General features: G+C 34.7%; 2 protein-coding genes across 2 annotated transcripts in view; both read right to left on the bottom strand.

Annotated features, from left to right (window-relative positions):
• CCDC18 (coiled-coil domain containing 18) overlaps positions 1-23876 on the bottom strand; it is a 126814-nt gene that overhangs the window by 27937 nt on the left and 75001 nt on the right. The gene's annotated exons all lie outside the window — the stretch shown is intronic.
• On the bottom strand, positions 1872-21829 carry LOC122436679 (coiled-coil domain-containing protein 18-like). Its single transcript, XM_043460619.1, has 9 exons — positions 21696-21829; positions 17383-17550; positions 15020-15162; positions 12093-12256; positions 11659-11872; positions 7863-7962; positions 4384-4500; positions 3528-3703; positions 1872-1993 (listed from the first exon to the last, which is right to left on the bottom strand). Exons 2-8 carry the CDS (start codon positions 17446-17448, stop codon positions 3536-3538), a joined length of 972 nt encoding a protein of 323 aa, XP_043316554.1. The 5' UTR covers positions 17449-17550; positions 21696-21829; the 3' UTR covers positions 1872-1993; positions 3528-3535.

A 23876-nucleotide genomic window follows, 5' to 3' on the forward strand; every position in this document is an offset into this window, starting at 1 on the left:
CTTGCTTCTAACTGAGTTTCACGTACTTGAGAAGCCCCCAATTCTTCAGCTAAATATTTTCCATGAGCTTCCTTAAAAATGACATATTAAGCAAAGGTTACACTACTTGTTTATTTGGTTATTGTAGCTAAACAATTCAGAACATTTATGGAAGTACTTCAGTCTTTTGTAATACTGTATGAACACTCATACACAGTTACCTTATTAAATGTACATTTTAAAAAGTGTAACAATCTAGAATTTAATCTAGATATTTAAGAGAGTACAAATGGGAAATTATCAGTATATTGTTTATTATCGTAAGTTCACTAATCAATGCTTTTGGTAAAATAAACTAATAACCACAGGACACTGAACTTTAGCAGATAGTAGTCTCCTCTTTAGGCATTTTTGCTCACCATATGTGCTGTTTGCTTATCTACAGTCAGTTGTGCATGTATCAAACGTATCTATGACAGCTATGTTTGTGACTACAATCATGTAATTTTATTATACATTATGAATACAGATGAAATGTGCATGCAAAAGGAATGTTTTTATATGAAAACTAAGTTATATGCTTTGAGACAATTCGACAAGTGAGACACAAACATCTGCTACCTAATTAGTTGTAAAATATTGTGGGAAATCTCATACAAAATATGAGATGCTGTCCTCTGACTGATTTATGAATGTCTCTTAACTCTATTTTAAAAAACCAAATTGGAAACTATAGATGATGGCATATGAATGTGGTTTATGCAAGAAAAACTAGGTGGAATGTAATCAAGTGACCCTACCCATATAGAAAGAGTCAAGATTTGGTCCCACATTAAAAGGTTAACAAATGACTGTAAACTTAGAGTTTGGGGTTATAATATAATATTTAAGCTGTCATTCTTAATAATTCTCCACTTTCAATTAGTTATTTGATTAACTGAGCTTGGTTTATCAGATAAAATCAATTATACTACATTTAGATATTACTGATAAGGACAGAAATGAGATAAAAGTAGATAGCTTCCCTTCTCCTAGTAGACTCCCAAGTGCCTGACATAGTCTAATAAAAATTCCCTATATATTTTTTATTAGTCTAACCATCCAGAAATGTGAATAAAAATGCCATCAGGTTAACCAAAACTAAATGTAAAAACACTTTCACTCAAAACCCATACTGAATTAGAACCATAGTAAAAAGCAGAAAAATCACAAGAACTTTTGTAGAATATCAATAAATACATTTTTCTAACAGCCTAAGTAATTTAGCCAAGCATATTAATCTAAATATTTTTAAGGCAAGTTGTTAATTTTCTATGTAATACTAGGGAAGTACAATTTATATTAGTAGTCTTGCTATGTAAAAGCACTTTTCCTCCCCAAAGTTCTAGACTGCAGGTTTCTAACAGTTATAAATCTAGATAGTTTTCATCTATAAATGGCTACAAATGCAAATTTTTTTACTGAAAAAAGATGCATTAGATTTCTCTTTCTGTCCCAGTGGTAGCTCCAATTCACTTGAAAGTCTGAAAGTGCTTTATAACTTATGTTATTGAAAACTAACCAGTTTGACTAAAATTCAGCTCTGAGAGACTTCCTAATTACACTACAATGCTAGGCTAAATATAACACAGGTTTTTTTTTTTTTTTTAGTAATATATACATAACACAAAATTTATCACCTTAACTGTTTTTAAGTACATTCACACTGCTGTGGAACACAACTTTTATAAAAATGATATTCTACTGTCAAAACAAGCAAATGTTAAAAACTTTAAGATTTTCAATAAGGTAAAATTAGAATAGGAATTACTTTCTCTTTAGAGAGTTGCTTTATTTCCTCAAGTTCACTTGAGAGCCTTTCTATTTCTCTCTGTGCTTGGACTTGTTGATGACGAGCCTCCACCAATTCTGTATGAGAGTTCTGCATCTGCTCCCGAGTTAGTCTCAATTCTTGCTCCAAATCTATGGCCTCCTTGTACTGAGTTGCAATGTACTGTTCCTGCTTTTTCATAACCTGAAGTGCACAAGACATTTGTATGTTTCAAAATAAAATGACCGAGATAATCTATTTCTTACTCTGATTTCTCTTTTAATAAGTGACTTACTCCCTCCCAACTAAACATCTATATATTTTAACATACAATGAATATAAACCACTGTGAAACTGATATTCAGAAAAAAAAATTTTTTTTAATAGTAAGAAAATGACAAAAGTACTGTAATAAATCTAGGACTCACTGGTATATTTTGCATGCCTTCAACATGCAAGCTGCATAATCCTTTAACAGTATGAAGTAACATGACAGAATACATAATAATATAAAGAGAAGAAAGAAGTTAATATTTGATTATCCATGTCAAAGATGGAGGAAATACTGGTATAAATAAAGCCCACAATTAATCCACATAGCTGGGTTAAGGACGACCTTATTCTCTGCAAAAGTGAAATTTGTTACTGGGACTGCTGCTACTCTCTCTGAAATATTTCACATTTCTCAGTTAAATCCCTAGTAAAGTACTATTTCTGGAGGAAAAAAAAATCATTAAAAAGTAAATTAGTTTTAAATTAGCTTGATGACATAGATAAGATGGTAGGTAATGACACTTAACTTTAGGACTGATAAGAACGAAAGAAACCAGTACAAATTACAAGGACCCTGATGTCTAGAATGGGGGCCCAAGATCCCACTGGGTTGTGTATCAGTATAAATCTCATGTAAATACTTTTAGCCAGCCCTTGTTTGAGAACATGAAACAACTGAGTCAACAATCTTTTTCTTTTTCGCACTAGAACCCAAACTTGCTCTCAGAGACCTTGCTTAATTTATATATATATATAAAATTCAACTAATATTTATTCATGCTTACTATGTGATATGTACTATTATAGGTATTGAGGATAAAGAAGAAAACAGGAGATAAAGTAGTTACCCTTGTGGAGTTTAAATATGACTGGATGAGACAGAAAATCAGTTAATCAAACGCCAGCAGGAGCTATACAGTAAGTTTTAAAACTGAGCATAGTATTTAAAAACAAGAAAAAGTTACATCTACGAGAGCTCTTAGAAGCAAATTCATTTTAAAAAGGCAAGTGGGTAGAATGAGTTCAGAAGTCAACACACATGCAAACTGATATGAAGTTATCAAACTTCATCTGGCAACTTGAAGTACTTGACATCAATAATATACCGTTATCTGTTAATTCATTCTCTGAATAGAGTTCTTCAAGGACAAAGTAGTGCATCCTATTAATATCTGATCTTCAGTTCTATCACATAGTAGGTTCTCAATTAAAATATTTATTTATTGACCAAGTGAGCATATATCATGGGTTTACTATGTAAGAGATATCATGCCAATGCCTATAGAGAATGTAAAGACAAATAACATGATAACTCACCAATAATAAAGTAATTAAGAAGATAAGGAAATTAATAGATATCTGGCACAAATAATTAGCCTAAGAATACTTATGGCACACTTTCTGTGCATATTAAATACCAATCACATATAAAACCAATCAGTTTAAAACAAAGATCTGTATCAACCTTGTTCCTTAGGAGGAAAAGAATCTGCTTACACTTTCCATTTCTTTCATCTTTTGTTGGGCCCGTTCAGTTTCTTTTCTCAGTTGACTTATCTCTTGTTCATTTTGTAGTGTTATAAACTCTTTTTCTCGAAGTTGTTCTTTGGCATTTTGCAATTTTTCATTCAAACTTTCTATCTGAATTTTAAACAGAGCAATATTAATGTAAATAAAGAAAAATAATTCTTCCATCATAACTGCAATCCATGTAAGTCAAGCTTTAAACTTGTATATCTAAAATAGCAAAATTTTAAAATGTGTTTTTCTTGAGACAAACATAACTTTGATGTAAATATCAGAATTTTGTGCCTAATAAGATGCTTATGTGTATACCTAAAATATACTATGTTGTACACTTGGTGTTTTCATTAAAAAAAAAAAAAGTAACTATATGAGGTGGCAGATATGCTAATTAGTTTAATTCTGATAATTATTTCATAATGTACATGTCCATTTAAACATCACATTGTACACCTAAAATATATGCCACTTTTTACTATCAATTATACCTCAATAAAGCTGGGGAAAAATTTAAGAGAAGAAAATGAATATAATGTAGCAAGTACAAGATAATGAAAATTATGCATCATTGGGAATTCCCTGGTAGCCCACTGGTTAGGACTCCACACTCTCATTGCCAAGGGATCAGGTTCAATCCCAGACTGGGGACCTAAAATCCCACAAGTTGTGTGGCACAGTTCAATGCAGTATTTTTATGGTATCTATTCTAGTCAGAAGCCATTTTATGTGAATAGTATATGTTTATAGTTAAGGAGTCATTTTTTAAATAATTTAAGACATAATTTTTAACAATTTACCTGTCTGCTGCTTTCTTTAAGTTCCAATTCTGATTTCTCCACAGTACCCTCTAATTTAATTATTTTCTGTTCCATTTCTCCCCTGTGCCCACGAATAGTCATATCCAAATGTGTAACCTAAACACAAAAGCAACATTAAGCTACTGTTCAATCTTATTCTAATGTGAAAAACTGTATGCTTGGAATGTTATTTAGAATTATTTACAGTGGGTATAACTGAAGAAAAATGCACCTCAAATAAATTATTAAAAAGAATGAGAAAAATAATCATTGCTTAATAATACTGGGTCTTGAACCCAATATATAATCATATATTCAAATAAGTGACAAAATGATTCAAACTTCATTTTATGCTAAATACTACAATGCAACATGAAAACCATGGGATGCAGCAAAAGCATTGCTTAGGAACATCTATGCATTGAATGCATATATGAAAAAAGAAGAAAGATCTAAAATTAATCAGCTGAGCTTCCATCTTACAAACTAGAAAAGGAAGAACAAATCAAATCCAAACTAAGCAGAGAAAAAAATGCTAAAAACCAGAGTAGCAATTAAAATTAGGGAATCAATAGAGAAAATCAACAAAGCCAAAAACTGGCTCTTCAAAAAGATTAATAATAGCAATAAGCCTCTAGCCAGACTAATAAAAAAAGAGAGAGAAGATATAAACTGCTAATACGAGAAATGAAAAAGGAGATATTACTACAAACATCAAGGACATTAATAGGATAATACAGAAATGTTATAAACAGCTCTCAGCCCATGAATTTAAATAAAATTAGATGTAACTGGCCAGTTACTCAAAAGGCACAATCTGCCAAAACTCATACAAGAAATGGATAAACTGAATAAGCCTATATCCACTGAAGAAACTGAATCAATGATTAATAACTTTCCAAAACAGAAAGCCCCAGGTTCAGATGGGTTCATTGATGAATTCAATCAAACATTTAAGGAAGAAATTATGCCACTTCTTTACACTCTCGCTCAGAAGATAGAAACAGAGGAAGTACTAACTCATTCTCTAAGGCTAGCATTACCCTAATACCAATACCAGAGACATTATAAATAAAGAAAACCATAGACCAGTATCCTTCATGAACATAGATGTAAAAATTCTCAACAAAATACAGTGAATCATACTAAAAAATGTATAAAAAGAACTGTACTCCACATTTGAAAATTAATTAATATAACTAATCACATTAAGAAAAAAAAATCACAGAGGAACCAGAGATCAAGTTCCCAACATCCACTGGATCATAGAGAAAGCAAGGGAATTCCAAAAAAAATCTACTTCTGCTTCAATGACTACACTAAAGCATTTGACTGTGTGGATCATGACAAACTGTGGAAAATTCTTCAAGAGATGGGAATACAGACCACTTTACCTATTTCCTGAGAAACCTGTATGCAGGTCAAGAAGCAATAGTTAGAACTGGACATGGAACAATGGATTGGTTCCAAATTGGAAAAGGAGTACATCAAGGTGTATACTGTCACCCTGTTTATTTAACTTATATGCATAGTACATCATGAGAAATGCTGGGCTGGATGAAGCACAAGCTGGAATCAAAGATTGCTGGGAGAAATATCAATAACCTCAGATATGCAGATGAGACCACCCTTATGGCAGAAAAACCAAAAGGAACTAAAGAGACTCTTGATAAAAGTGAAAGAGGAGAGTGGAAAAGCTGGCTTAAAACTCAACAATCAAAAAACTAAGATCAAAAAAAAAAAAAAAAAACAACTAAGATCATGGTATCTGGTCCCATCACTTCAGGGCAAAAAGATGGGGAAAAAGTGAAAACAGTGACAGATTTTATTTTCTTGGGCTCCAAAATCACTGTGGATGATGACTGCAGCCACAAAATTAAAAGATGTTTGCTCCTTGGAGGAAAAGCTATGACAAACCTAGACAGCATGTTAAAAAGGAGAGACATCACTTTGCCGACAAAGGTCTGTATAGTCAAAGTTATGGTATTTCCAGTAGTCATGTATGGAGGGTGTTAGACAATCAAGAAGGCTGAGTGCTGAAGAACTGATGCTTTCAAATTGTGATGCTGGAATAAGACTCTTGAGAGTCCCCTGGACAGCAAGGAGATCAAACCAGTCAATTCTAAAGGCAATCAACCCTGACTATTTGTTGGAAGGACTGATGCTGAAGCGCCAATACTTTGGCCACCTGATGAGAAGAGTCCACTCATTGGAAAAGACCCTGATGCTGGGAAAGATGGAGGGCAGGAGGAGAAGCGAGTGAATGAGGATAAGATGGCTGGATGGCATCACTGACTCAATGGACATGAGTTTGAACAACTTCTGGGAGATAGTGAAGGACAGGGAAGCTTGGCGTGCTGCAGTCCATTGAGTCACAAGGAGTTGGACACTACTTAATGACTGAACATGATCAACAACAACTGTATAACATTCTGGAAAAGGCAAAACTAGAGACAGCAAAAAGATCACTGGTTACCATGGTTGGGGGAAGAGAGACAGGGATGAGTAAGTGGGGTACAAAAGATTTTTAAGGCACTGAAGATATTCTGAATGATACCATAATGATGGATGTCTGTCCAAACTCATAGAATGAATAACACAAGAGTGAATGATAATATAAACTATGGATTTTGGGTGATTATGAAATGTCAATGTAGGTTCATCAGCTTTAACAAATATATCATCCTGGAAGGAAATGTTGATAATGGGGGAAGGTTGTGCCTTCTTTGGGGCAGGGTGGGTATGTGGGAAATCTCTGTACCTATTGTTCAATTTTGCTGTGACCCTAAATCTGCTCTAAAAAATAAGTCTTTTTAAAAAGATGCTGCAGAGCTTCCCTGGTAGTCCAGTGGTTAAGAATCAGTCTACCAATGCAGGCGACACAGGTTTAATCTGATTCCACATGCTACAGGAGAACTAAGCCCATGTGCCACAGTTACTGAGCCAGAGCTACAACTGCTCAAGCCCACACACCTTACAGCCTGTGCTCCGCAACAAGGGAGGCTACTGCAATGAGAAAACCTGGGCACCACCACTAGAGAGTAGCCTCCGTTCACCACAACTAGAGAAAACCCACGCAAAGCAACCAAGAACCAGTGCAGCCAAAAATAAATAAATAAAATTATATTAAAAAAGATGCTAAAAATGCCTTCTGGATATTTCCATTCCTCCAATAAATACTAGTTGAGCAAGTAACTCCTTTAATCATATTTTCTTCTGATATACAGTATTATAAGAGATCAAAAGGTTCAGACACTAAGCTAACCTTCACTCCCCAAAATCCACCTGCTGTAAAAATAGCAAAAAAAAAAAAAAAAGAGAGAGAGAGAGATGACATATTTCTAATTTAAAAAATACTATGTGCACAGAAAAAAGAAATAGCTAAAAAAATTATTTTACCAAAATGAGGGGACCTCTGAAACCTCAAGTGATTGTATTTTAACAGAAAATTTTATTAAAATATAGTTAAGAAAACCAACTTGAGCTGCTCTTTGCTTTAGCTCCCAATTTCTTTCCTTAAGTGCCTGATCCATTTCAAGAAGTTCTTGCTTTTTGTCTTCAATCTCCATCTTGCATTCCCTGCAATTTATCAAAGTGAAAAAGACCTAAGCAAGTAAGTAGGACTATTATAGTTTTAAAAAATCAAATCAATTGGGTTACCCTTCCTGTAAGTCAAGTGACAGGATACATTCAATTATTTCAGTTTGAGAGACCTCAAATTAAAGGAATAATGCATAAAGAAAATGACTGATATCAATACAACTACTTTAATATCGTGTTCTAAAAAGGTACAAGTTAACTTAAATTCTACTTCTGCAGACAATTTAAGCTAAATGCTAAAAGCACTCCCAAGAAATAGGATTGAATCAGTATAAGAATTTTTAAAATATGTCTATATTTTAATCTATAGATCAAAGGAGTGTTTGAAAGTCTTTTATATATAACAGCTATGAGTTCACTATAATTGAATGAGGCATTTATCTCATGGCTGATGTCACTGATATCCACAGTTTAGTTAATGACCACTGTATTTCTTACAGGAATTTTACTCAAAATGACACCTTATATTTAGTGAAGTAGTGAAATCTACTACAGAAATACTTTAAATGTTTTTTAAAAAATTCTAGCCCTCCAAAAACACTAACTTAAGAATAATTTTATATTATAAAGAAACTTAAAATGACATAACTTCAAGATTTATACCACTTTGAAGCTTGATATCAGAGAATTTTAATTTTGAATTCTAAGTTCTGATATGACAAAGGATGAAAATGTTGTTGATCTTGAACCATCATATGATTTTCTAGTCTTAAATATGAAACAATATAATAAAGGTACTGAATTTAAAAAGCAGGTTCTGAACTTCTTTAATGAGCTGTTTACTGTTCCCGTAAAAGCCTGAAGAGTTAATACAAGACTAAACTAATATTCTAAAAGTAATATAAAATTAATTCTAAAGATAACTCTACTTGCTGTCTATAAGAATAGCTGTGCTTCTAAAATTCAACTACTAGTTGGAATTTTAAGATTTTGTTCTTACTTCTCTCATCCATCCATTCCCTTATTTATTTAGTAAATATTTACTGGATGTTTCCTAAATGTCAAGGTTCTATGACTATGGATTTAATAGTCAACAGGATATTTGTCCTTCATCACATGGAGTTTACATTCTACTAGCTCCAGAAGAGATGGACTATAAATAATAATTCAATAAGAAAAATATAAAGTGCTATGTCAGAGCATTAAATACAATGATGAGACAGTGACTGGAAGACTACTTTAGAATAGGTGGTGAGGGAAGGGCTCTATGAGGTAATGTGAAGGGTATGAAGAAACTGGCCACACAACAATTATTTCAGGCTATTTCAGGCCAAAGAAACAGCTATGGCAAAAGTCCTAAGGTGGGAAAAAACTTCGTAAGCTTTAAGTAGAATAAAAAGGTCAGCAGCAAGGAGAACAATACAGAATGAGGCCAGAGAAAGAGGCAGAAACTTTGTTATGCAGGGCTTTGTATTCTAGGAAAAGGAGCTTGGATTTTTTTTTTTCAACTGTGGCAAAATACACGTAAGATTTTAACCATTTTAACTTCTTTAAAGCATACAGTGCAGTTACACTGAATATATTCACAATGTTGTGTAACCATCATCACTATTTCCAGTACTTTTTCATCCCTCTGGATAGTAACCCCACACCCATTGGCAGTTTTCTTCCATTCTCCCTCCCCCCAGCCCCACAAAATTAACCTGGTTTCTATCTCTGTGGATTTGCCAATTCTGGATATTTCATATAAATGGAATTATGCAACATGTATGTGGTTTCTTTCATTTAGCATATTTGTAAGGTTTATCCGTGCTGCAGCATGTGTCAGTACTCTATTCCTTTTCATGGCTGATTTGTATGGATATACCACACTGGTTTATCCATTCACAGCTATCAGTATCCATCTGGGTTGTTTCCACTTGGTGGCTATTGGGAATAGAGGTGCTACAAACATTTGAGCACAATTTTTGTTTGAACACCTCTTTTCAATTCTTTTGGGTACTTAAACCTAACAGTGGAATTACTGAGTTACAAGGTTAATACTATGTTTAACTCACTGATGAGTTAAACTGCCAAACTGTTTTCCACAGAGGCTGGAACTTTAAAAATTTCTCATCTGTTATTTTCTATTTGGGTTTTTTGTTTTGTTTTGTTTTTATTATAGCCACCTTAGTGGGTCTGAAGTGGTATCTCATTGTGGTTTTGATTTATATTTCTGAAGGAGCTTGGGTATTATTCTGAATCTTTTGGGAAGTCATCAGAAAGTTCAAGTAGGAAAGCAGTATGATCTGACTTACATTTTAAATCATAAACTTAAATCCACTCGGTGGAGAATGAATTGTGAGGAAGGTCAAGAATTTAAGCTGGCAGGCCAGTTAGGAAGCCTCAGCAACAGGCCAGGTGGGAGATGATGATGGCTTGGGCTAAGTAGCAGAAAAAAGGCCAAGAAATCAACAGATTTCAGAATATGTTTTGGAAATAAAAGTTGACATAAACTTGCTAATTGGGCTTCCTAGGTGGCACTAGTGGTAAAGAACCTGACTGCCAATGCAGGAGACATAAGAGACGTGGGTTTGATCCCTGGGTAGGGAAGATCCCTCGGAGGAGGGTCTGTCAACTCACTCCAGTATTCTTGCCTGGGAAATTCCATGGATAGGGAAGCCTGGTGGGCTATAGTCCATGGGGTTGCAAAGAGTCAGACACAACTGAAGTGACTCTGTAGGCAACTTGCTAATAGACTGGATGAAAAAAGGGAGGGAAAGAGATAAATGTAATCTTATATATAAATTTCTGACTTAAGCCAATGCATAATAATGAGTTGGAGGAAGTACAGGGTTATGAATTTAAAAAATGAATTGTTTTAGTCAAGTTTAAGATGCCTCTTTAAAATACTTAAGCGGAGATAGCAAGTAAGTCATTAGATAGGAGTCTGGAGTTTGGAGATGAGGTCTTTACTAGAGACATGTGTTTAGAAGTCTCTGGCACATTGTACTGATATCTAAAGCTACATGAAACTTACTAAGAATGAGTTTGTGAGTAGAAAAGGGAAAGGGTGCTGCACTGAGTCAAAGGATACAACATCTAAGTTTCTGGGTCACCTTGCTGCTCTCTATCCTGTTCTTTCATTACACATTTCACATCCTGATCTGTTTTCCTTTTCAGAATTTATCTGCCACAGTTGGGCTCTAGTCTGGCTCTCCACCCGTACTCACCATAGATGTGTCCTGAACAGTACTTTATGCTATTGCCGATAATCTAAGAACCATGATTTTAGACTTAGACTTGGGTTTCACTATCTGACTTGTCATTTTACTTAATTTTCTCAGTTTTCTCACGTGTAAAAAGGTGATAATGTGGAACTTATATTTGCTTGTTGTAAAGAAATGAGATCATATATGAAATACTCGGCATAGCCATGGCACATGTTAATATTACTTTGCTATTAACCATTGCTGTGTGCTGGCCCAATCATTTTTTACCACCATGGGATACAGAAGAGGGCCAAAGTAAAATGGTCCAAAGACCAAGGATGCAAATATTAGCTAACAGCAATAGCTGAATTAGTGAGATGGAGCATTGGATGTAATGTCTAGAATGAACCACAGTGAGCTAAACGCAGTTGAGAAGTTTGGACATCCAGAATTCAACAACAAAGTCTATAATATGACCCAAGGACTAAAGGTGATAAAGAGAAATACCTGTTACTGTGATATCCTTTCTTAGAATTTAACTCACCTAAGTTCAGCGGTGAGATCCTTTATTGTAGTATATTTTTCCTCTAATGATAATTGAGCCTTCTGCAGAACATCTCTCAATTCCTGGAGTTGTCTTAGAGTACTCTTTAATTCTCCATGAGCATTTTGCAGTTCAGTCTCTAGCGCTTCCCGTTTCTGCAAGGCTTCTGTTAGCTCAGTTTCAGTGTGGTGCTGTAACTTTTCTAAATCCTTCACTGTTAAAGGCAGAGAATAATTTTAGGATTATATATAAGTTACTTGTTACTCAGAACTTTGTAAATAATTATAACTAAGAGTACCTAACTTTATTCATCTATCAGAGTGAGAGACAGGATACCAAGGATTATCCTTTTCCCTCATCTCAGAGTCTCCCTTTATTCCATTTCTTTAAATATACAGTTGTAGGCAGCAGGGCTGAGCCACCCTGTCGCTTACCAGCACTTGTTTTCTTATCTAGTTCTGTCTTTGTCTGTTCTAAAATCATGTCTAACTGAGAGAGATGCATTGCTTTATTTTCTCCATCTCGTTTTAGGTGCATTATTTCTTTTTCCATTTTAGATAGCTCTTCTCTGTATTGATCCATCTCGAGTTTTACTTGCCTAATTAGAAACAAACAAACAAAATAAAACAAATAATTAATAGACTGTAATTCTGCACCAATTACACACCACTAAACACAACTAAATGATGTGTTTACTTAGTACATTGCCTGGCACACAGAGGGTACTCAATGAATTAGTTTTCTATCTAGAGATATTTTAATTTTAAAACAGATCCAAGGAGCTCTATAACATGTATTTTAACACTAATAGCTCTGGGGAGAGAAAGACAGTTTTATAAATTATAGTTTCAGAAATGAAGGAAGCCAATAGTTGGAATACAGAAAAATCCTGCTTCCTGAAGAGAAGATCTTGGAACTAGAATATATCTTTCTTGTGAAATTTATTCATTTAGTTCATAAGTTTCCTACTAGTAATTAGAACTTAGAGGAATTGAATGCGCCTTTCAGCTATAATTATGAAAAGTTTTTGTCTAGAAATCAAAGGATGGGTGTAAGAAAACAAAGCAGCAACTATTTCAATTTTCTTAGTGAAACAAAAGCAAGATCGTAAGTGAGAGGAAGGATTGGGGAGAGGCTGTTGGAGTTATGAAAGAAAATGCAAAGGTGTAAGACAGTCCCCCTTACAAGAATGAGTAATATTGTGACTTCCAGACAGCATTAAGAAAATGCTTAAGGTTTTGAAATTATGGATTTAAAGTATGACTAGTCACTGTAGTTATATTTTTCTCCAGCCTCTGTAAAGATGCAAGCATGAATTATTCTGAGTTGGATTTTTAGTTCTGAGTACCACAAAGTAAGAGAGAGGGTAAGGGAACAGCCATATGCCAATCAGTGATTTTAATGAGCAGAATTTAAGCTAGGTAAAGAGAGGAGAAAGGGCATTAGGGAATGAGAAAGTGGTAGATTTGAAGGATCAGAGGTCCTAGTTACATCAAAGAATTGTTGAATTTGGGGTATTAAAGGGAATGGGGTAATAATACACATGTAGATGAACAGTATTCAGATTACGTTGAAATAACGGAGGTATCGGAAATGATAAAATCTACTGTAAACCATGTGAGTGAGTGGATGAGGATCAGCTAGATAGATGTATATTGAAATCCCCAAGAATAAAGACAGAACTAGTGTTGGATTCAGCTTTAGTAAGTCAGGTGGTCTGCTGGTGTCAGCAACAGTGAAGAATATGATCTGATAACATGAGGTTCATGGTTATGTTACACTATTTCACATCTCAATTCTTCGGTACAAGAACTATGGGGGAAAGTTTTTACTTTAGAGGGCTGCAGGGGAAGAAGCAATGCCCTCAGTGGAGAGTCACACTTCTGTTACAGCAAGAGAAAAGAAGAGACAGAGGATATAAGGGATGTCTCTCAGGATGGATTGTGAATTCCAGAGGATGAAGTGAAAATCTGTCTGAAGTTCAGATAGGGTGAGAAAAGGAAAGAAAACTCATGAGGTTTTGGGGACTTAGTACAAGAGAAATGAGGGTAATTCTAATGCCAATCTGTTGCTTCTTGTGGTGTCTGAAACAAGCAAAAGTAAAGTTAAAAGGCTGAATACTCTCTGTGGAATTAAGGTACACAATGGTGGTGAGGCTGCATTAGTGGATAGATAACTATTGATGGAAGAAAAGTTTGAAGAACTGTGGTCTTAAACTCAGGATATCTTCTTGACCCCCTTGACAGAGTTGAGGACATCTGGGGAAGCAAGTTGCTACTCAAAGCACAAAGGTCTTATCTTTATTCTTGTCAGAGGGGGAGAGGGAGTCTGAGGATGTTGTGGTTCAAATGTATAAGTTAACTCTTACTCCTGTTGGTAGAATGGTGGGATAATTAAGAGTAAAATACTATGTCAACTCTTGTCGACAAAACAGAAGCAGTCTGGGGAAGCTAGGTATAGCTTTCAGCTCTTAATTCCCTTCTTTTTTTTTTTCATGTCTTAGCCCAGTGCAGCCATATTAAATCAGGATCTTTAGAGGTGGGACCTAAGCATCAGTACTTTTAAAGCTCCTCAGGTGATTTTAATGTTCAATCAATAGAAGTCTACTTTCTTTTACTAAGTTATTCCCTCCCTATAAACAATTAGAATCCATGAAAATTTTCTATCATCTTTCCCTGCCACTTTTAACATTATTCACAATTCAATTTAATACAACAGTTGCTGAGTTAGTGGTAAAGAACCTGCCTGCCAATGTGGGAGATATAAGAGACGTAGGTTCAATCTCTGATCAGGAAGATCCCCTGCAGAAGGAAATGGCAACCCAATCCAGTCTTCTTGCCTGGAGAATCACACAGACAGAGGAGCCTGGTGGCCTACAGTCCATGGGGTCACAAACAGCTGGACACACTGAAGCGACTTAGCACACATAATATGTATGTTGATACCTCGCTTTCCCTCTGAAATCTGAAAAACTGAACTCAGATGCATTTCACCTCAAAGGCTTCAGATAAAGCCCTGTGGTTCTGTTTTAACCTTCAGGTTTTTCTCTAGCGTCCCCATTAGGATTAGGATATGAGGTACAAGGAACCATGCTAATTGTTGTGGGAGGACCCTTAAAATAAACCACAAATTATCCTGGCCTTAAGGAACTTACAATATAGTAGGAGGGTAAAGGATATTAAACTACAATTAAAAAAAGGCATAATGAAGGATAAAAGGGAGGTATAGGAATGCTATAGGAATACAGACCGTGGAGAAATTAATTTCTCAAGCAAATACTTCACTGAACATTATCTTATTTTGAAACTCAAATATGACTGATGGTAAAAAAGGCAGACAAAAACTAACATGTTCATTTTACCTGGTAGTACCAGTAAGCTCAATAATTTTTTGCCTTTTCAAATCTGCTTCATATGTAGCTGCTTCACATTTCTCCTCCATTTTCCTCAACTTTTCAGCTGAACTTTCCCTTTGTTTCTGAAGCTCTTGTTCCAGTTTTGATACCTTGGAAAGCAATTTTTAGTAAATATTTTAAATTCAAATACAGCCCAATATTCCTCAGAAGAAAAATATTTATATAAATTTGTATCCTAGATTATCATTCAATTTCAAAGTAAAGACCAAAAAATTGTGTTTTGGAAATATGAGGGCAAAACTTAATTTTTAATAAGAAAGACATTTCATTTACATATTATGCATATTTATAGAAGTGACCACATCATAACACTAAAATAGGACTTAAAATAACTGGACAAAATAATGATAAATGTTCCTCTTTTCATTATCCTCATGTGAAATGTTCTTTATTCTCTTGTCAAACTATGTTCCTCTCCTTCTTCACAAATTGGTTCATACAGTGAAGGATTCCTTACTTGCATTTGTTCCTATTCATTCTTCCTTCTGTTTCACTACACTGAAGGAAGTATTCTTCCCCCTATGTAAGTCAAACTACTTCACAGGTGTTCTGGATTCAATTCCTGTCCACTTTCTCAGGAACTTCAAACTACTAACCATCTCTACTCTCTGCTGTATCTCAATATCTTTCTTCTGGTTTCTTTATATTAGCATGTACACATGTCGAAGACCTTCCCATCATAAAACCCTTTCCTCCATACCACCTCCAACTACCACTTCTTTTCTTTTCTCTGTAGTTCAACTTCTCAGATTTTTTTCTATGCTTTTTGTAGTATTTTTCTTTCTTCTCATTCATTCCTCAACCCATAGAAATCTGGCCACTCTACAGAAACTACACTATGTCAAAGGCTTCCATGCAGCTACATCCAATGGACATTACTCAATCTTCAATTTACTTGACAATACTTGACACTGACTGCAATAGCCCATGACACCAATTATCTCTCATTTCATGAAATACTTTGGCTTCCATGACTGCATCCTTCAGAGCTCTGCTGAAGTCAATCATCTCACCCCTCATTCTATATTCTCTCCATAGTTAACCTCAGCCATTTTGTTTTCAATGAACATTTACATGACTGTGATCTCAAAAATTAGTATCTCACTAATGACGGAGGAGCCTGGTAGGCTACAGTCCATGGGGTTGCTAACAGTTGGACACGACTAAGCAACTTCACTTCACTAATGACTTTAATATCCTCCCTGCTCTTTAAAACCTCTCACTGAAGAACTCAGTACAGACTATAAGTCATTAATAACCACACCTCCCAACTCAAGTTTCAAGTATAAAATTAAAATAGTAACCAGGTAAAAAGGGAAGGGAACCATGGAAAATTCTACCCACTCTGTGCTTGATTAAATGGCACAATGATTTGCAGAAAAAAATCTAAAGATAAGTAAAAAATTGAATATATCCAATACAAAACCTGTACATAGTGGAACATGAGTAAAAAGTAGAAAAAAATATATACTAAAAAATTTATCCCAAGTTCTGAAGGAATTTTTAGACATAAACTTCTTTAGACCCTCAAAGAAATCAGAAAAAACAAAAAAATCTCCTAAATAGCACAAAGAAATAAAATCATCAAACCAAAAATACAAACGAACTGACAGACTTAAAAAACAGAAGAAAGCTAAACAATTACAGAAATAAAATCATTTTCAGAAAGAACAAGAATTACAAATCAATCTTTTAAATACTAGAGTCAACAACAAGGAATTTATAAAGTGGAAATCAAACACGGATGAGATTGAAGAAACGCTCCAGGATGAAGCTGTGCATCAGGCACAGCAAACAGTAGGTCTAGACTTGAGCAAAAAGGATGGAGAGCCACAGGACAGATGTCTCTAAAGAAGAAAATGTAGAATACCTGCCCCATCTCTTTGAATATACAGACAGGAAATTCCTTAGTGCTACTGGAGAGGCTGAGGGTAAGTTTAGAATATATAGATTAAAAAGTCATACAAAGGACAAAAGGGTGAGGTGTAGTGAGATTACAGAGAACTATCATTTTTTAATTTATACTCTTCTGTTAAGTTTGACAAGAGAAAAACAAATCAAAAAATGTAAAATATCTGTCAGAATAATTCAGATGAAAAAAAAAAAAAAGAATAATTCAGATGAACTTGGGAATGAATGAAAGAAGATTAGATTCTACTACAAAATGTCCCAGGACTCTTTCTTTGGAGTAATAACTCAATATGGTATCTGTGAAGTTTAAATAGCAATTTATATAACTAGCAAAATAAATCTATTATCAATTTAAAAACTTTCTATATCATAACTCCATTTTGACCAATAAAATATACCTGTTTTTCAAGTTTCGTTTGAATGTCTTCTAGCTCTCCATTTCTAATTGTCTCTTGTTGTAACATTTGCTGTTGTTGTTGAAGAGTATGCTGCAGAATAACATTTTGCTCAGCAGTTTCTTGAAGACTGTGATTTTTAATCTTCAGCTCTTTCTGTAAACAATATACCTAGCAAATATATAAATTTCTCACTATAATTTCAAATAAAAAGCAATAAAATGTCAATGGTGTCTACCTCATTAGATAATTATCCTCATTTGTTACATGGGACAATTGTATTCATTGCTATAATTTATTATGTGGAAGGGCAGGGCTCCTTTTTCTGATGAAGATATGTTATTGGGTTGGTGCAAAAGTAATCAGTTTTGCATTGTTGAACTGTGCTGTTTGATACTGGAATACATTCTTAAATAAATGTGGTTATGTTATACACCATTTTAATGCATATTTCTTGGTTTATGATTTTTGCTAATGACTTATTAGTTGCTATGTATTTTATATTTATTTTAGACTAGAAATGATGTTAAACAAAAAAGCAAATTTGAGCGATATTCTTATTTGAGTTCAAAATGGGTCATTAAGCAGCAGAGACAACTCACAACATTAAAACGCATTTTGCTAATGAATGTACAGTGCAGTGATGTTTCAAGAAGTTTTGCAAAGGAGACGAGAGCTTTGAAGATGAGGAATGCAGTGGCCAGTCATCAGAAGTTGACAAAGACCAATTGAGAGGATCATTGAAGCTGAACTTCTTACAACTACACGTGAAGCTGCCCAAGAACTCATCGACCACTCTACAGCCATTCGGCATTTGAAGCAAACTGGAAAGGTGAAAAATCTCTATATTGATGCCTCATGAGCTGACCAAAAATAAAAAAAATTGGCGTTTTGCAGTGTCATCTTCTTTTATTCTGCACAACAACAATGAACCATTTCTCGAATGAATGGTTCGAGAAAAGTGGACTTTATACCACAACTGGCAACGACCAGCTCAGTGACTGGACCAAGAAAAAGACAAAACATATCCCAAAGCCCAGCGTGCATCAAAAAAGGTCATGATCACTGTTTGGTGGTCTGCTGCCCTTTGATTCAATACAGCTTTATGAATCGTGGCAAAACTATTACATCGAGAAGTATGCTCAGCAAATCAATGAGATGCACCAAAAACTGCAACAGCTGCACCAGGTAATGGTCAACAGAATGGGCCCAATTTTTTCGCAAGACAATGCCCAATGAACTGGGATGTGAACTTTTGCCTCAGCTGTCATATTCACCTAATCTCTCATCAACCGACTATCATTTCAAGCATCTCAACAACTTTTTGCAGGGAAAATACTTCCATAGCCAGCAAGAGGCAGGAAATGCTTTCTTAAGAGTTTTCAGAATCCTGAAGCAGATTTTTATGTTACAGGAATAATCAAACTTATTTCTTGTTGACAAAAATGTGTTGATTGTTATGGTTTCTATTTTGATTATTAAAGATGTGTTTGAGCCTAGTTACAATGATTTAAAATTCACAGTTTGAAACTGCAATTGCTTCTTCATCAACCTATTAATAGGGTTGATTCTTGGCTGATGTCTGAGAATGTGGCTTTTGAAATATTCCCTAAGTGATAAGATTGTTTTCCCTGGCTACGACACCAAATCATGCTTTCCTTCTGGGAACTTGGAATTTTGATACCTATGGCTGTTCTTATGTGACCAGCTCCCTAATAAAAAGAGCCATAAGCAGGCTTCCTTGGGCAGACATACTGCATACATGTTACTGCATTTCACTTCTATAGAAAGAAGTGTATTCTATGTGACTTCTCTCAGAACGAGGAAGAGAACATAGGAAGCCATAGATTTCTTCATACTGCATCTGATGTTATATTTTATCCTTACTGATAATAAGCCATAGCCATGAAAACACTGCATAAATGTTAGGTGCTATTTAGTATATTATTGTTGCTATCATTGCCACTGTTTGTAAAATAATACTCCAGCAAAGCACTCCTGAATATTATGCTCCAAAAAACTCATAAAGGAATACCCATCTAAGAAGCTGTATTCATTCATTCCAAATATTTAGGACTTTAATATGCTGGTCCCCAAAACTGCTTTAAAGCAAAAAAGTATCATTAACATCTGATACCTTTAGAGTTATCTGGAAGAACCTATTAAGAAGGGAGGGAAAAAAAAAGGCCCTTTGTCCAATAATCTAAATCCTACAAAGTGCCAAAAGAAACCACTTTAAAATTGTATAAATAATACAGCATAACTTAATATGTATTTTATAATATTTGTCACCTGGTCCCTAAAGTAAGGGGAAAGTTTAACTAAATGATATATAAATCAGCTTTTGAAAGATGCAAACATTTAAAATCCTAATTTAAAGGACAACAGCAAATATAAAATTTTATAAAATAAGGTGGGGAAAAAAAAACCCATTTCATTAACATGAAAAACACGCAGGCAAATAGAAAAGTGAAAAGTATTAGTATTAGTGTGAACTGTAGGTAAATCTTCTTTAACAGATTTCTTATTGTTGCCTATGTAGTAACTTTTTAAATGAAGGAAAATAAACCCATTCCTTTTTGGCAAACAATCTTTCTAATAAATACCAATCCAGAAGAAAGCAGTTTTAAACTTCTAAGAAACAGTGGAGACGAATTCTGATTTGGTTCTTTTTTCTAATTATCTGGCAGTCAAACAGTCAACAGCAACATGAAAGGCTTGAGTCAAATATTCTTTGTTTATAACAAGAAGCTCTTAAATTTCAAACTACTTCATTATATGATGACTCTTTACTAAAATTGGAGAACTTTAGATCTAACAGGCAACTATGCAATTTCTAATATTGTTATGATAATTCTTTTTAATGATAAACTACCTTAATTTTGTCTGTATGAAAATAATTAGTGTAAATATGTATCATTAACATCTGTTTTGTTTTTCCTGTTAGTTCCTGACAAAACTACAGATCACACCTTTGCTGTAGTTTATTTTATATAGAACTGACTTGCCTGCAAGAAAAGTTTAAACACTATTCTTTGCTTTACTGTAACATCTTGTTATACTTACTTTATCATGCAAAGAAAAAAATGGACCAGTTAATAAAGGAAGATAAAATATTAGAAAAAAGATAAGGCCTAACCAAAACACTAAGAAACTAATACCACATAAGAACAAATAAAAATTTTATTTCATGGGGAGGGAGGTGGGAGGGGGGTTCAGGATGGGGAACACATGTAAATCCATGGCTGATTCATGTCAATGTATGACAAAAACCACTACAATATTGTAAAGTAATTAGCCTCCAACTAATAAAAATAAATGGGAAAAAAAAATTTTATTTCAGTAACCTAGCCACTAGCAAAATAATTTCAATTAAAAATACTTAAGTACCAAAAATATTTATTTGAAACTCAAATATTAATTCACAAAAATGAACCTATATCTATCAAATTTTTATTGGCATATCACTCTACTACGCTTTAACTTCCACTTTAGTTTGAAAGCAAATTACTACTAAAAAATAAAATATAACCCAGGAAAGTTACTGACACAATGCCAACTTCACAAAACTTAAGTTCATCAATTTGAATAAAGGTATTTATTAATAAAAGGATTTATTTTACTGAATAAATGCTTTATGAAGAAATAGTTTAGGCTTATTCTCATCTATTTAATGTTTATTTTCTTCTATCACGTTGACAATGTAATTCCCTATGAACACATACTTTATCACCTTTTAAAGCATTTAATACAAAATTAAAATATTTTCAAAATAATTTGGGACCTCAAAGTCACTACTATTTTAATCATAAATGTATTTCAAAATCTGTAAAAGAATATTTGCCTGAGGTAAAAACTCAGAGGAGTATTTATTAGCTTTGTGTTCTGGATAATCAAAATGTAGTTTTTTCAGCTGGCTTTCTATCAATATGCTCTGGGGCCATTTAATTATTCAGCCAGTATGTGACTGGGGATTATCCACTGATTTGGTAAAATATCTTTATAACATCACCTGTTACTATCAGAATGGATGGACTATGAATCAAATAATATTTTCTAAAACCTAGCTATATGTGTATATGCTCAGTCAGTCATGTCTGACTCTTCTCTTTGTGACCCCAATGACTGTAGCCCACCAAGTTCCTCTGTCCATGGAATTTTCCAGGCAAGAATGCTGGAGTGGATTGCCATTTCCTGCTCCAGGGAATCTTCCTGACCTAGGGATTGAACCCAGGTCTCCTTCGTCTCCTGTATTGGCGGATTCTTTACCACTGCCACCTGGGAAGCTACACGTGATGAAATGTTAATTTACTTACCTCCTCAGATTTCTTCTTTAGCTGTTTTTCAAACTTTTCTTTATTTCCTTCCAATTGGTTCAAATGCAAGGCAAGTTCTTCCTTACAAATTTCCAGTGCTGAATCTAGTTGTCTGACCTAAGCAGCAAAAAGGAAAAATACTAATGAATGCTTATGATACGCTCAATATTTTACAGTTATCTCCTAATGTTACCTCACTACTTCAACCAATGGATAGATAGTCCACCTTAAGATATAAAACACTATTAAAGAAGAGATTTATTTAGAAAATTAATTATCACTGCAAACCAGGGAGCCAGAGATTGGAGTCCTGAAGAATAAACAGCCATGAACAAGTGAGAAAGGGCATTTAGGAACAGCGAAGTACATTCAGAGACAAAGCACTGTGAAAAGGAGTAGTAAGAAGTTGGCAGGAGCTTAGGGTACCAATCGGAGAAGGCAATGGCACCCCACTCCAGTACTCTTGCCTGGAAAATCCCATGGACGGAGGAGCCTGGTAGGCTGCATGCAGTCCATGGGTCGCGAAGAGTTGGACACGACTGAGTGACTTCACTTTCACTTTTCACTTTAATGCATTGGATAAGGAAATGGCAACCCACTCCAGTGTTCTTGCCTGGAGAATCTCAGGGATGGTGGAGCCTGGTGGGCTGCCATCTATGGGGTCGCACAGAGTCGGACATGACTGAAGCGACTTAGCAGCAGCAGCAGCAGCAGTAGGGTACCAAAAGAATGAATTTATAAGAGATGGGTATTGGAGAGATGAGACTGGCAAAATAGACTGGGGCCAACTGTCAAGGACCTGTAGGCCAGACATCCTAAAACATTTTCTAAAAAGGTAAGCAGTATTTAAACCTATTCCTTAAATTCCCTTGATCAAGAAAAATAATAAAGTGAGTACGAACTGGTGTATTGTACTAAAAATGCTATAGTGTGAATATTCTGAAGTCACTAAGAAAATGAAATGTTTTTGTCAGCTAGGAAAAAAAAAATTAAGAAAGAGAAGGCTGTTTTTCCTTTCAATTAGTAAAAACATTTTTAGAAAGGCAGCATGTAACTTGGTTCAAGTGTTCATAAAGCTGCAAATGCTTCATGCTACCATAACCTTCAACAGCAAATGAGCAAAGAGCAACTCAAATTCAGCAAATTTCTTTCAGCATTTGCCTATATACTTCATGTTCCCCATCTGTTAATGAGATTCATTCCTGTCTTGATTCCTTTTATTCATTATCGTAATTCTGAGTTTCTTGGGAGTGACTTTTTCCCCCTTCAATGCTAATAGCCTTTTAGTAAGTAGTCATGAAAGTGTGAAAGAAATTTCAGCAAAATAAGAAAAAATAGAAAACTGCTCCCTCTTGCAGGTAATATTCTACATCATGAAATTATCCTTACAACTCTTATGTCTAAAAGGAGGATCTTGAAAGACACACAGTTGCCAAAGCCTGTCCCTATAGCTTGTGAATATAACAACAGCTTAAAAGTTTGCAATTTTGAATAATTACCTTTGTTTATAAACTGCTGCCCTAAAAATAATTTTTAAATTGTTTTATGAAGGTATAACTATTTACAAATTTTCTTTCTTAAGCATGAGAATGAGCATTGGTACTTGTATCAAATTCTGCACACAGGAAAAAAAAAATCTGTCAGAATATCACACCTGATAAAAATTAGCAACGCAAAAACTCATTTGGGCAAGATTCATCACTGGATTTTATAAACTATTGACTATGAGCTTGTTGAGGAACACAGCTTTCAACATGGTCTTCAAGAGTCATCCCACATACTGCTTATTAATCATAAAGGAAAAATTGTGCCCTGAAAATGGTGAGATCTGGCAGTAAACTTTAAATAGGGGGTCAAGGGAATTCCCTGGAAGCCCAGTGGGTGGGACTCTGTGCTTTCATTGCTAAGAGCCAGGGTTTGATCTCTGCTGGGTGAACTAAGATCCCATTAGCTGCACAGTACAGTCAAAAAGAAATAATAGGGAGGAGCCAAGATGGCGGAGGAGTAGGACGGGGAGACCACTTTCTCTCCTACAAATTCATCAAAAGAATAACTGAATGCAGAGCAAACCTCACAAAACAACTTCTGATCGCTAGCTGAGGTCATCAGGCGCCCAGAAAAGCAGACCATTGTCTTCGAAAGGAGGTAGGACAAAATATAAAAGATAAAAAGTGAGACAAA

This window comes from Cervus canadensis, chromosome 2 (assembly GCF_019320065.1).
Source record: "Cervus canadensis isolate Bull #8, Minnesota chromosome 2, ASM1932006v1, whole genome shotgun sequence".
Taxonomy (NCBI): Eukaryota; Metazoa; Chordata; class Mammalia; order Artiodactyla; family Cervidae; genus Cervus; species Cervus canadensis.

What these genes read in the sequence shown, in the direction of transcription:
- LOC122436679 (XM_043460619.1), bottom strand. Translation starts at nt 17,448, where the DNA reads ATGTTACAACAAGAGACAATTAGAAATGGAGAGCTAGAAGACATTCAA. An exon ending in AAACGAAACTTGAAAAACAG is followed by an intron (nt 15,163 to 17,382) that starts GTATATTTTATT and finishes TTGCTTTCCAAG; the next exon opens with GTATCAAAACTGGAACAAGA. An exon ending in TAAAGCAAAGAGCAGCTCAA is followed by an intron (nt 4,501 to 7,862) that starts GTTGGTTTTCTT and finishes TTTTGTGTTTAG; the next exon opens with GTTACACATTTGGATATGAC.